At 40.6% G+C, this 13568-nt stretch overlaps 1 protein-coding gene across 16 annotated transcripts in view; it reads right to left on the bottom strand.

Annotated features, from left to right (window-relative positions):
- The window catches only part of cacna1da (calcium channel, voltage-dependent, L type, alpha 1D subunit, a), a 71326-nt gene extending 58118 nt beyond the window's left edge, over positions 1-13208 (bottom strand). For all 16 annotated transcript variants that reach the window (XM_061688379.1, XM_061688381.1, XM_061688380.1 and 13 more), the window contains exons 1-3: positions 13019-13208; positions 9691-10165; positions 8732-8837 (exon numbers count right to left, since the gene is read on the bottom strand). In XM_061688379.1, coding sequence (XP_061544363.1) covers positions 8732-8837; positions 9691-10019 — 435 coding nt within the window. In that variant the 5' untranslated portion in view covers positions 10020-10165; positions 13019-13208. The remainder of the gene's footprint in view (positions 1-8731; positions 8838-9690; positions 10166-13018) is intronic.
- Positions 13209-13568: the final 360 nt, after the last annotated feature.

Raw genomic sequence — 13568 nt, 5'->3', positions numbered from 1 at the left:
GCGCTCATGTTTTGTTATTTTCAGTGGGTGATGATGCCCACCGTGGTGAGAAGATATTCCTCACTGGGAGGGTGTACATTGCGAATCCAAACATTGGTTTGAAATTGTTCCGTTGTAACCGAATAGTGAGTCAATACAACAACATTCGGCATATAGAAACTGCTGGAGACACAACACAATATACAGTGTAAAGGTAATACAGAGATATAATAAAGGTAATTTAGAGTCTTCAGTGAACCTAACCTACATGTTTTTTTGTTTTGTTTGTTTGTTTTTTTAATGTGGAAGCCCCACCAAAGCAATAGGCGGGACCATGAAAACTCCACACAGGAAAGCTGGTGCCAAGATTCGAACCTTGAAACTGTGACGCAGACATGATCACCACGAGTTCATCATGTTGCCAGAGAACAGTTGGACAAGGAAAAATGAAAGATCTCTGTCCATATTTGTATCAGTTGTTAAAAAAAAATGATCTCAAAAGAAGGATTGACCACAACGGCAGAGGAGTAGAGAAGAAGAATATGCACCATGAAGTAAGCAGACTCACATCCAAAACATGTCATCACCTGTTAAGGTTTATCATTAGCACTGCTTAATTTATTTTTACACTTGAGGATTAGGAATGTTACCAGGTGAGAATGTATGAGGAATGTGTGTGACGTGAATCACCTGCGTATTTTCATACATCTGCGCGCGTACAAAAATAAGATGGTTGTGGAAAAGCGAAGCGGTTCGCCTTGCTAGCTTTAGCTATTCTGATCACTGCTAGTTTTAAAAGCAATGCTGTACAGTTAATAAATGTTTTTTGACAGCGACCCAGGATTGGACCATTTGTATTTCAAATATTGCCGTTGGGAATAATTGTTCGAAAAATATAACACGTCTTCATCCTTAAATATTAAAGTTGCAAGACAGCGACTTCGCAACCAAGAATATGCATCAAATAATTAAAACACACTGAAATATTCTTTTTGCCAAACAAAGCAAAGAGCGAGAGAATTCTTTGAAAAGTCTGTCGTTCCCTTTGAAGAGATCTCAGCGCACATGAACATGTCTGGACTGACACTCAGCATCCACACAAAAGCTGTACAACAACACTTTTTGCACTCACTCTTGCTTTTCCTCTCCCTCTTCTCTCCACCTCTCTCTCTCACACACAGACACACACACACACACAAATAATATACACGAATGCAGACAGAAGCGCGTACAGTCAAGATAACTAGCGGGGAAAGTGCTAGTGTGAGCCACAAATGAGCAAATGAACAGCTATGTTAAGTGACTAAACATAGTTGTAGCGTCATCTCTATGGGAGTCTGCAAACGACGCTGCTCGCACCAACCATTAGGCAGCCAAACCCTCCATTCGTCACTGCACACACACACACACACACACACACACACGTTTGGGTAACACGACGCCCCGCCAGCACAACGCCTCTCATGTGGAAACACATGTCATTGGCTGGCCTAACAACAAGAGACCCATAGTAATATGTTTTGAAGATAAAATACAGACAATTAAAGGCTATCACAAACACAAAGGTTCATTTTGTCTTACAATTTTTTTAAATAAAATATATACCTAAAGATTTGTGCAACTGTAGGTTTCATTTGTTTTCTTGACATCTGCATTTTCTATCACGCTGCTAAAGCAATTTGTACATGAATGTAAATAACCCTCACTGAACAATGTACAGCACAGCAGGTTATCAATACCGTAAACAACATTTACTGGGAAAATGCTCCACTTGTTAAGCGCAGACTAAATGTTCTTTCCGCAAGCAAATCGACTTTGAAAGATGCAGCCACCTGAGTCCTTGGAAACACTCTTGTGGAACTTCATTGTACTGTATTGTGACTCTGATCACTTGTGACAAGACAATCGGCGATGTGGAGGGTGCCTCATGGTGGTTGCGGTTGTCATAATAAAGCACGAGGAGCCTTGTTGGTACAGTATGTAGTTACATCAATAACACCACTCATTGGTCATTTAATATGCATAGTATATGCACTGGATGCTATAATTTGACCACATTTAAATAGTAAGGATGCAGCGATACAACTGTTTCGGACCTAGGACAAGTACAAGTACTTACAATGCAGATTCCACACATACATTTGATGGAAAGACCCGAAGAAGAGAGTGGCGAATGAGCTTCACTAATATAACCTGTTTTTCACAGAGTAGGAAGAATGTAAGACTGTGAGTATTGTTATATCATCTTCCTGTATTTGTTGCAGCTCCGTTTGTCTTCAAATATTGCGAGGTTGATGATACTCGTTTGCCCCTCTGTAGAGTTTTGCTACATGTGTTAACATTAAGGTAGTGGACAATTGCAAAACGAAGCTACAGTATGTGTTGACTTAAATATACAATGTGTAATTATCTTTTTTGTGTGTGTTAATTTGACTGTAAACTCCAACAGTGAGTGTCCACAAACAGCATGAAGCAAGCACGCACTGACTCTCTTTAAAGAACTGTTCGCTATTTGCCAAACACACCACACGCTCAGGGAGGACAGAATAGTGTAGTATATGGCAGGTTGGTAAAGCGCTATTGGGTGTCATAGTATCTGAGAATTTTTAAGACTACGAGTAAAGTCGTACAGTATGGGCACGGATACCGATTCCATCCCTATTTAATAGTGTTGGTCTGAACTGATAATTCAGGTCAAGTGATCTTTCAGGAGAATCAGCAGCAACTATTGCGATATATTAATGTGTACTGTATGAAAAAAAAAATATCCAGCCATCCATTTTCTATATCACTTATCCTGGTTAGGATCACATGGAGCGAGCAAAAGTCAGACAACACACTGGATCGGTCACCGGTCAATCCGAGGGCAAAAATAACAAATAATGACTTGTCATTGTACTGCCAGTGAAGAGATGGGACGACTTCAGATACGACCAAATGCTGCATCCCTGAAAAGTGGCACCCATAGAGATACACCAAAAGTATTGATTATCCTACATATTGCTATTTAACACAACCAGTTCTGCATGGAAATGCTGTGTAGGTATATCACTGTAGCCTTTCTAGTCCGTATGATGTTAAATATTTGCAACTTTTTTTTTTAATTGATCAAAAGATCTGGGTTTGTCGTCAGGTTGTCGGATTTGTTTTGTTTTTTTCGTTTACTAGCGAAAACACGCTGAGGTCAGACTTCTCAAATTCCAACTTGTTTATTTCCAATGTCACAGTTCCCTTCCAATCTTAAATGATATCTGACATACAGTAGCTGAGGTCAAAAATCAAATCAGTATATTATTTTCAACCACAACTGAGTCACCATTCAACTCTTGGATAACAGTTTTGACAAAAAGTACTTTAGCTTCTGTCTAATGGAGAACGATGTAAGAGACGTCAACACACAAACGATCCAACCAAGAAATGGCGATATTATCAGCACCACTTGACTTCACGCTTTCCTGCTTGGGGGAGGTTACACATGTCAATAAGTACAATACAGGTATTTCCCATAGTTACCCTGAATTGAACACTGTGCATTTTAGCTATAGCTCAGAATACTAAAACAATGTGGGTAATGGAATGTTTTTTAATTGCGTTTTGAAATAATTGCAGCACAATATAGAGTGCACTACATTATACTCACTTCACTATATTTGTAGATTCCAAATTGGAACTTACATTGTCAAGTATGGTACAAAAGAGTGATATTTTTATTTACTTGTATGTCCTAATGATCTGTGGCCATGGAACTCATTTATTACTACTCAGCTTGGAAGGCTGCACCACTAAATTTAATGTTTATAAAGTGTAAATCAAATCATCAAAGACCCCGGGAGACTAGAATACTAACGAAAATGGAAACAACTGTGAGAACTGTACTGCCGTCATCAACGGTACGCTGGCTCGCATGAGGACATCTCCGTCTCTCCATGCTTTCGTTCTTTTGTCCCCAGTAAAAATAAATAGCTCTGCAGCTCCCCAGTTATGCAATGACAGTGATACGGGCAAAGACTACATGAAACCAGATGCAATGTGCTGGCTGCATGCCTCTGCCTTACAAAGGATGAGACGCATGAATCACATTCGGCATGAAAAGGTCATTGTTTGGCTCAGCTACCTTCGTCAGGAACTGCCCGCAGTGTTGAGTCTAAGATAGATAAGTCAGATGTGACCTTATAGCAAAAGCGGGAGGGTTGCAGACTATTTCTCTGTCCCCTTGAGAAGGTGAGTATGAAGGGGAACAGTCACGTGAAGGGTGGATTGTGTGTACGTTCCTCTTACTATAAAGCGGCTAAAATGACACAAACAAAGGAGCGGGAATAATGTACAGGGGAATGAAGAAGGCTGTCGTCTTCATGCGTTTGCATTTTTCTGTCATTCCTTATGTCCAGTTACTCACGTGTGACTACTGGTGGTTGCGGGACCCCTGTGTTCTGCCAGAGGAGGAAGCTTCTGTCTATTTATAAAGAGCTGCTACATTTAACCAGGTCATGCTAACAATACTGACAGACTTTGCAATGATACTCAGCAGAAGCTCTGCAGTATCTCCACATTACTGTGTTATAAACAGTAGAGTAAATTTTCATACAAATGAAACAATGCTGTGATGTAAATAATGCGCTGATGGAAAATGTATATAATCAGAGATTCATTTCTGTATGTTCTTATATAACTGTATATCTCACATACAGTGAATATAAAACGTCTACACACCCCTGTTCAAATGCCAGGTTTTTGTGATATAAAAAAATTACATCAACATAAATAATTGAAAACCTTTTTCTGTCAATAAGGTGACCTATAACCTGTACAATTTAGTTGATTTGTAAAAAAAATATTGTCAAGGGATGAAGTATAAAAAAAAAAAAAAAAAAAAATTTTTAAATGAAATTATGTGGTTGCACAAAGTGTGCACGCCCTCTTATAGCTGGAATGGGGCTATGTTCAGAATAAATCAATCGCATTCAAACTCATATTGAAAGGGAGTCAGTGCACCTCGTTGTCTCTCATTAGCTCAAATAAATTTCAGATGTTTTAGTAAGCATTTCCCGACATTTTTTTCTTCTTCTTTCGTGCAGAAGCTGATGGTTTTGTGCTAACACTGTATGTTATTCCGAACTGTTCATAATTGTTTCCATCTTATCGAGGCTCCAGTTCCAGCTAAGAACAACATCCCCAAAGATGCTGCCACCACCCTGGTGTTCTTTTGGTGATGAGCAGTGTTGTCTTTGTGCCAAACATACTTCCTGGAATTATGGCCAATAGTTTTCAAACATGTGTTTGGGAGATTTAAAATATAGAATTTCCGGTCCATCATTTTCAGTGTGTGATCAAGTGCAGAGTGTCGCCGGTCGACAAGAAATATAAAACATCAAATAACCGAAAAATACAACAAGATGTTAAAGGAGCTGATAGGCTTCAGCGGCATTGTGTGATCTCCTCTTGGCTTGGGGAAAATTCCTTTTTTTTTTTTTTTTTTTTAAATTTAAAGAGTTACACACTGCAGCTTCAAATGTTACTTCAAACTTGGATTTTGAATACTGTAGATTACCTTGCTCGGTAGTGAGGTAAATTAACAATGAATGACAGTAATCAATAATAAAAAAAAAAAAGTCATAAAATGGGAAAATATCTTTGACTGGACTGACCTCCAGTTTTTATGCCACAAGTGAAGGACAACAATCCTCCTGGAATGGATTGTGTTCTAAATATGATGTTTAATTATAATCGACGTGTCCACAAGTCTAGAACGATGAAAGGTTACACCACATTTTGTGTCAAAACGCCACATGCTTGTGTCTCAGCCGGTCATGTAATATGATCCTTGCCTTGCTCATCAGGCCTCCCACCTGCTCCCTCCAGGTTTCATAGCATGCTCAATCCACCTGCTAGGCTGCAGAGCAGAACATCTAACCTAGCCGCCGCCGCACCTGCTCTCACTGTTCAGCCTCTACTGCATTATCCCTCGTTTATTATGCGCATCAGTGTTGACACTGCAGAATTAAAATAAAGTCCTGTGCAAGCACTGTAATGCTGCTGAAATGGGCAAGTCACTACTTAGTGTCTTTAAAAAGACGCAACAGAACAACAACAACAGAAGCAGCGGGAAATTGCAAGTGGCAAGGATTTGCAAAGGAAAAAGAAACGTATGTTAATTGTCTCTATTTCTGCAAAGAAAAAAAATAATTATCACTGTCAAACCACCCGTCACCGAATACCATTTCCATTATGTTGTACTCCATCAAGTACTTACTATCAAGCTTTGCCGCTGAGTTGGATGCCACTCATAATAGTCAACATGGAAATGTTTGCAGACCTTGCAAGTGATTTGAACAAGAATCAATACATACACACATAAACATATAAGTACAATGTGCTGAATGTAATGGGGTAAAAATCATATCATTTAACATGTCACCCGTCACTGAGGGCTAAGATTGTGTTTGCTCAAAGTATCTTATCTCATTCTCACACGTGGTGCTCTTGTCTGCGGGTGCATGTTTATCAGTATGACATTGGTGTCAGCTGACATTCAGGCCTATCAGTTAATAAGATGCTCACAAGAGGATGTATATTCATATGCACGACATGGGAAACTGACAATCAACAAAGCTGTTCATTCACTTTAACTAATCATGTCGGGAGATTTATGATGATGATGATGATTATTATTATGGGGATATATTAGTTGGTGAATTCGACAGGAGTGGTGAGGTGTATTTAAACCTCTTCACCCATGAAACTTTGGGACCTTCAGATGCTTTTACAATTAAAATGTAATGAGGGGGGGAAAAAATCAGTTAATTGCGTGAAAATGTTTATTTTCTAGTAATTCTGTCTTGAAGCGACTGTACCAAAATCGAGTGGTCTACTTGACAGCAATCAGCAGTTTATTCAGTCTCAGCCACTTTCTTGATGAAGGCCTTTTTATCTGCTACACACACTAAAAATGAAGATAAAAAAATCAGGCATATAACAGTTTTGGTCGCACTGTGTGTGGTGTTCTCCGATGATCCCAACACACAACATAACATAAAGATTCTGTTCCACAACTGCTCCGACTCAGAAAAATTGTGTGATCGCACGCGACCTAACAAAACATGCGACCTAACAAAACCGAAAAAAAAACACTTCCGAATATGCACCGATGTTTTTTGAGTGTTTCCGAAGGTTGTCGGCGGCAAGAGCGTTGTAAAAATGGTGATGTAAAAAAAAAAGGACTTGCTTTGGAAAATATTTCTTGCTCTCTGGGCAACCCACTTTTACGCAAAAAAAACGACATTGGGTAAGACATCTTTGTTAATATTCATGATCGTTTCTGTGTTCCTCAGTCAGGGCGCTTCTATGATTGGCTACATTCTATTGCATGTCACAATTCACAACATCATGACTCGGGAGACGTTTTCCCACACACACAAAGAGCTTTTGTCATGAATATAACGCATTCAATATTTAAGATTGGCCTGTCTAGGACCCTAAAATCGGGACAAATCTTCTCTCAATACACCCCAGACCTAAGGATAATCTTCGAGGAAGGAGCAAAATCGGGACAAAAACAGCCCGATTTTCTTCGTGTATACCAGGCCTAAAAAAAGCACAACAGGATGTATACCATGGGAAGTTGAACTACATCAATGCAGATACTTTGCTATGGAAACTACTCCAGGCAGCATTAATCTTCTCAACGGAAACAGGAGTTCCAAACATTCAGAGATTCTCTCTCATTATAAAAAAAATTATATTTGATATGAAACATTTTTTTTTTTGTTAAATGCCATAAAATGTTTATGAAATAAAATAGAATTTGTACTCTCAAGTTTGTGGATCCATGCTTTTGCTTTTTTAAATTTAAAAGAGCGGAAATGTCATTTGTCAATCATTTCTTTCCTCTATGCGTCTTGAAAAACTCACCGCTTCCATCACGTTTGACACTGCGCCGTTGTCATCTACAATGAGGCCGCTAGCAACCATCCATCTCCTGCAAATGTACAGCTTGACAACATACTGTACATCACACTGTATGCATTAGATAATGTCCTTGATGGCCCACTTTCCCCTGATGCAACACCGCAGTGTAAACAAACACCCTGAGGTCACCCTGTAGAAGGTCAACAGGAGGGAAGCAGCACACCTCGTTTCTCGTAAGCACACTAAAGCTGTAGTCGATCTTTTCACAACCTGGTCTTAACAGCTGGCAGGTAACCTTCATCTAAAGAAACTCCTGCTCACATTTAAACCTTTCAAGAACATTCCAAATGTCTGGAGACAGACCATATAATCTTCTTATGCTTCACTGAACACTACAACTAACGTGTATGCTGTTTCAAAGCTGTTGCACCATTAGAAGTGGCATCAGCATGCTTGCCAAAGTGTGAGTCACACGGCAGGTAGGTTGACCACCCCGTGCGAGACAAACACTTGTGTGTTTGTGTGGGTACGTGTGTGTGAAGAACTTCTCCAAAGGTGAGCGGAGTGTGACAAAGTGCTATCAGTGGAGCTGAGTAAGCTGCTGCAAGCTAAACCAGGCTGGGTGACTGTTCTCTTCCTCACGCTTCAGCTCTCGAAACTACCGCATCACAAAGTACACAATAACACATAAAATGACAACAGGAATTAGAAGAGAAACACTCTTCTGAATGAAGAATGCCCACAAACATCCTTAGTCCTTTTTCTGAAGATATAGATAATAATAGATAATACATATACAGGTAGCAGCGTTATTAAAAAAAAAATCATATGAATGCAGACTACTCACCAGGTCGTGGTTTGTGGAGTTGGAATCATCTTCAGGAAAAGGGACATAGACAGCTAAGGCCATACAGTTGGCAAATATAGCAATTAATATAAAGATATCAAATGGCCTGAAGAAGGAAGTTAAGGAAACTGTAGATACATAGCTCTATGGCATAATTTAGCAAGAAACAAAATATATATTGTGAGCCAAATAGCACTCTTGCCCAAGTCATTTTTAACTTACTGTCATCATTTCAATAATAATGTGCTTGCTATTTTATTTTATTTTTTTCTTTGTGTCTGTGTAGCTTTTCAGTCACCCAGATCATGGTGACGACCGGAAAGGTTTAATCTAGGCAACTGGACTCTTTTCTTGTTTTCTGAAAAGGTAAAAATAATAATAATAATAATAATAATAATAAACTCTGACAATTATGCTATAAGATGAACAATATTGCTCAGGAATTCAGATCACTTTATTTATAAAAATGTGACTTTTGCATGTATTTTCAAATCTGAGCTTCTAACATATTTGGAGTAACTTTGCTTCTCTTCATCTGCATCCTAACAATTTGAAGTTTCAACAGGATGTTAATGTTGAAGATTCTCTTTTCCTTTTTTTGAGATGATATTATAAAAACGCTGTAAAATGAACACATGATGAGGTCATGAAGAATCATCACATTAAAACTTGATTAATTCCAGCCACAACATTGATATGCTAACCTTATTACTCCACATGGGAGAGGCGAAATACGGCCACACACATACGAGACTCTCAGTATGATACAGAGCAAACCCAATGACACAAGAGAGTGACCAACTAATACATATTTGTCAGTGAAAACTGAGTTAAATGTAAAGGAAGTTCTGAATAATATTGTGCAGTTGTGCTTGATATTGCATCGGGTGAGGGTGTATTTTACCGGCAAATGTCAAACGTGTACCCAATGCAATATTTAGGCAGCCAGTAAAGGATACTTCCACTCCACCAGGCTGATGCAGGCCCTGCGTATGGGATTGTTGAGGTTGAGGCAGAACAGAGCCCTCGGAGGCCTGCTGTTGGCGTTGCTGCCCTGTTTCTTGCTTTTGGCATACTGCTGCCGCTTCTTCTGTGCCAACGCACCCACCGGGATGGTCGAGGTTGACGGGGCAGGCGGGGCGGGCGGGGCAGGCGGAGCGGCCGGTGCCGCGGGCGCCGGAGCCGAAGCGGGGCTCGGGGTCGGAGCAGAGGCTGGGGTGGGCGTCGAGGTTGGAGGAGCTTCTGGGGCTGTCGGGGCTGGGTCTGGGGTGGGCCCGTTGGCGCTCATGGTGCAGGTGTGGCTCTGTGAGTGGCATCCAGCAGCATGGATCTGCCAGTGTGGACGGGGACGCGAGTCGGGGGCAGTATGGTCTGACCAATGAGCTGGCAAGTCACCAGGGGGAGTGACTCTGGTGCTGCTGTCATAGTTTGCCTCTGAAAAACAAAAAGGGAAATTTTAATACATTTTTTTTTTAATCAGTACAGTATATTGTGTGTTATTTATATTACAGTGGTATCCTGACTTGACGAGTACCCCAATTCATGAGTTACGACTTGATGCCTGGTCGATTTTCTTCTTTTTCTTTTTGAGTTACGACTGAGCTTCATATATAAGTGAAGTGAACGCAAAATGGAGCAATCAAGGTACTGCAATGCCCTCACGTGTGGGCAAGGAGAGCCACAGTTGCCGATGCAATGTTTATTGGACTGGACAAACAGTCAAACATAAGAGATAAAAAATTAGAACAAAATACTGATTTCATAACCAACACGAGACTTGGCAGAGCCCCTCCATAAATATATATATTTTTTAATGAATACACTTGCACTGTGCAAACAATTGCTCTTTGCCAAGAATTTGTCATGTTGATAATCAGACCACAATCTTTTAACCTTGTCGGAGGTCTGCTCTATTGAGTACCTTTCTCGTTTAGATTTATTGCTTGTCTTCGGACAGTTTCTGGGGTAAGGAAATAAACCAGTGGTTCGCACGTCTGCCTCACAGTCGGGACGTTCTGGGTTCTAATCTGAGCTCAGGCCCTCTTTTGTTGCATATTCTGAAAGTGTGAATGATAATGTGAATGGTTGTTTGTCTATATGTCCAACCAGTCCAGGGTGTACCCCTTTTCTCCCCCAGTCAGCTGAGATAGGTTCCAGCTCACCCGTGACCCAAATGAAGAACACCACAAATGAAGACCACTACTACAGCCAATGGATGGATTGACCGTTTCTGCTTTTTAAAATTTCGAATCAGATCACTATTATTTGAGACAATAGTGGTTCATTTACCCATTATACTAAGAGTCATTGGGCAATAATGTATTATCACTGTGAAGAGGTTATGAAAAATGTATTTAATAACAATACATGAAACCTTGGACCATCAGCAGCAAAATGTTTGCTATGCTACCTACTCCATAAGCTTGACCTTTGATGACTATATGGCAGGTTGGCTTGGAACTGATGCGCAAATTCAAGGTTCTTTGAACCTTTTTGGGTGAGAGTACACCTTAGAGGAGAGATTTCTTTCTAAGGGGCCTTCATATTCCTAATTTAAATATAACTGCCATGTAGGAACTTAGCTAAAATCTATGTAAATTCAATATTATTTATCTATTGCTGCTTCCACCAACAACATGGCGGCAAACAGACATGAAAGGAGCCCGGTGAAAGCCGATCACGGAGTCAATATCGCTTGACATTGCCAAAAACACGGTGCTCATTTATACGGGAACATTTTTACTCGACATATGTATTTCCAAACCGCAAATCGTTGGCAGAGTTCGCCTTGCCTTACCTGTACAACTCTATGTGACAAAAGAGTGTGATAGAGCAAGAAACGCCAGACATATTCAAAGATGTCAGAGTGAAAGTGATATTTCACAATTATATCAGCGCTTTTGATTGGCCCAACGCTAAGGTAGAGAGGACTAATTGGAAGAGATGCCGCAACAGGGCAGCAACCCAAGCAATTGTTTGAGGTAAAGCGTGACCCCGAGAGATGGCTGACATTGGCCCATATCAATGACAAAACAATGCTTTAAAAACTGCAATGACACCATGTCAGGGATCCCCCAAATAGGGCCCCTTATCGTTCTGAAAATGTTGCAAGTTTCAGGATGATTGTTGTATTTATTTATACAATGTATATTAATTTTGCTTTCAGTGTTGAAAGTTATTTGTTATTCATTTTATGTGTTAATTATTTATTAAAGATACAGTATATTTCCTGCATTGTCCTGGTTTTTTTGTCTTTCATTAGTAGTTTGCTTTCTTGGTGTGGTATTAGTGCCCATACGTATGCACTTTTTGTTTTGTTTTTAATGATACAACCTAATCACTTAATTTTAGGACCATCAAGCCACGGCTTGCGGACACCCAGGGGTCCAGTTTAAGAACCACTGAGCTACTTCAAAGTAAGACATCAATCGTGGATAGCCAGAGAACAATCCAAATGCAGTCAAATGAGGCACGTGAAGCATCTATTGCTCTCCTCACTTGTGTTATCAAGTCCTTGAACTGCAAGCAGGCCCCAGAGCGAAGCAAGGAAGAGAAAAAAGGTCACATTGCAGCGATGCTCCCCTTGCCCTCAACCTACATAAACCGGTAGTGGAGCAATCGCATGTGATCCATATTGTCATGTCAAAATTACACAACTCGTAGTGAGCATCACATCATCACCCTTTGCGCTGCATGTTGCTTTCATGGAACAAACATACAAAAAGGAGGCCATCACATAAAACATTACTGTCTATTACATTCCTCCATCGACGTTCACATTCATTCCTAGATAAAGAACAGCCTTCTCTCGTTTATCCTTGGAGCATGCCAAGGTAGGGCAAATCTTGCACACACACACACACACACACACACACACACACAAAAACCCGATAGAAACCGCTATTAATATGTCTTGCATACACACACGCGCGCGCGCTCGAGATGCTAATGTGGACTCTACATGACCACGGACAACCTGAGTGTGTGTGTAGAGGAGGGAGAAAAAAAAAAGGTAAAGATATAGCGCCTGGCCATTAAAATAGATTTATCGTTGATGACATGGTGGTGAAGCTCATCCACGTTAACACACGCACACACTCGTCGAGAGGAAATTGGCTATCAATAAGAGCTGTCCTCTTTGCCGTGGTAAAAAAATTTTTTATAAAAATTAAAAAAAATAAAAATAAAACACACACACGTCACCATCCCCTGCATGCATATGTTAAGACAGAAAAGCGATGCTATGCTAAAGAAGCTACATTCAGACTAGAAGAGTGCTCACCGGACCTTTTTTTTGGGGAGGGGGGGAGCGGGGGGGTTAAACAGGAGACTTCAGCCGCTCGGTATCGCTGCTCCAACGCTTTGGAGGGCTGACTGTCACCTCTCAAACGAAGCTTTGAAATTCATCGAGTCCGCTGGTAATAAGCAGGGAGAGATTGACAACTAATGGAGCTCTCCCATGGTGCTCGCTCTTGGAGAGATGCGGCCAACCAAACAGAGCGAGCGAGAGAGAGAGAGAGAGAGAGAGAGAGAGAGAGAGAGAGACAGAGAGCATCCACGCTCGGTGCAAACACTTCCTCCTCCCACTTTTGTCCCACAACAGCTAAAAACGACGTAAAACATGACATTGACCCAATACGTTAAATTGCTAAATTCACCAATCTTTACATGCCAGGATAACCGCGGCACTTTACCGTCCCCTCTCTGAAGCATATTGTCTGTAAACTCTCTGTGAAATATCCCACAAACATAGTTTTTCTTTTTTTTCAATAACCGGAATGAACACAGTGAAGGGGTAGTCGGCACATATTCTGACATTTCTTGGCTCAAATCTCGG

The sequence above is a fragment of the Phycodurus eques genome, chromosome 10 (genome assembly GCF_024500275.1).
Source record: "Phycodurus eques isolate BA_2022a chromosome 10, UOR_Pequ_1.1, whole genome shotgun sequence".
In the NCBI taxonomy this organism is placed as follows: Eukaryota; Metazoa; Chordata; class Actinopteri; order Syngnathiformes; family Syngnathidae; genus Phycodurus; species Phycodurus eques.
Note: the sequence above shows the minus strand (reverse complement) of the source record. Positions and strands in the feature narration are given on the sequence as shown.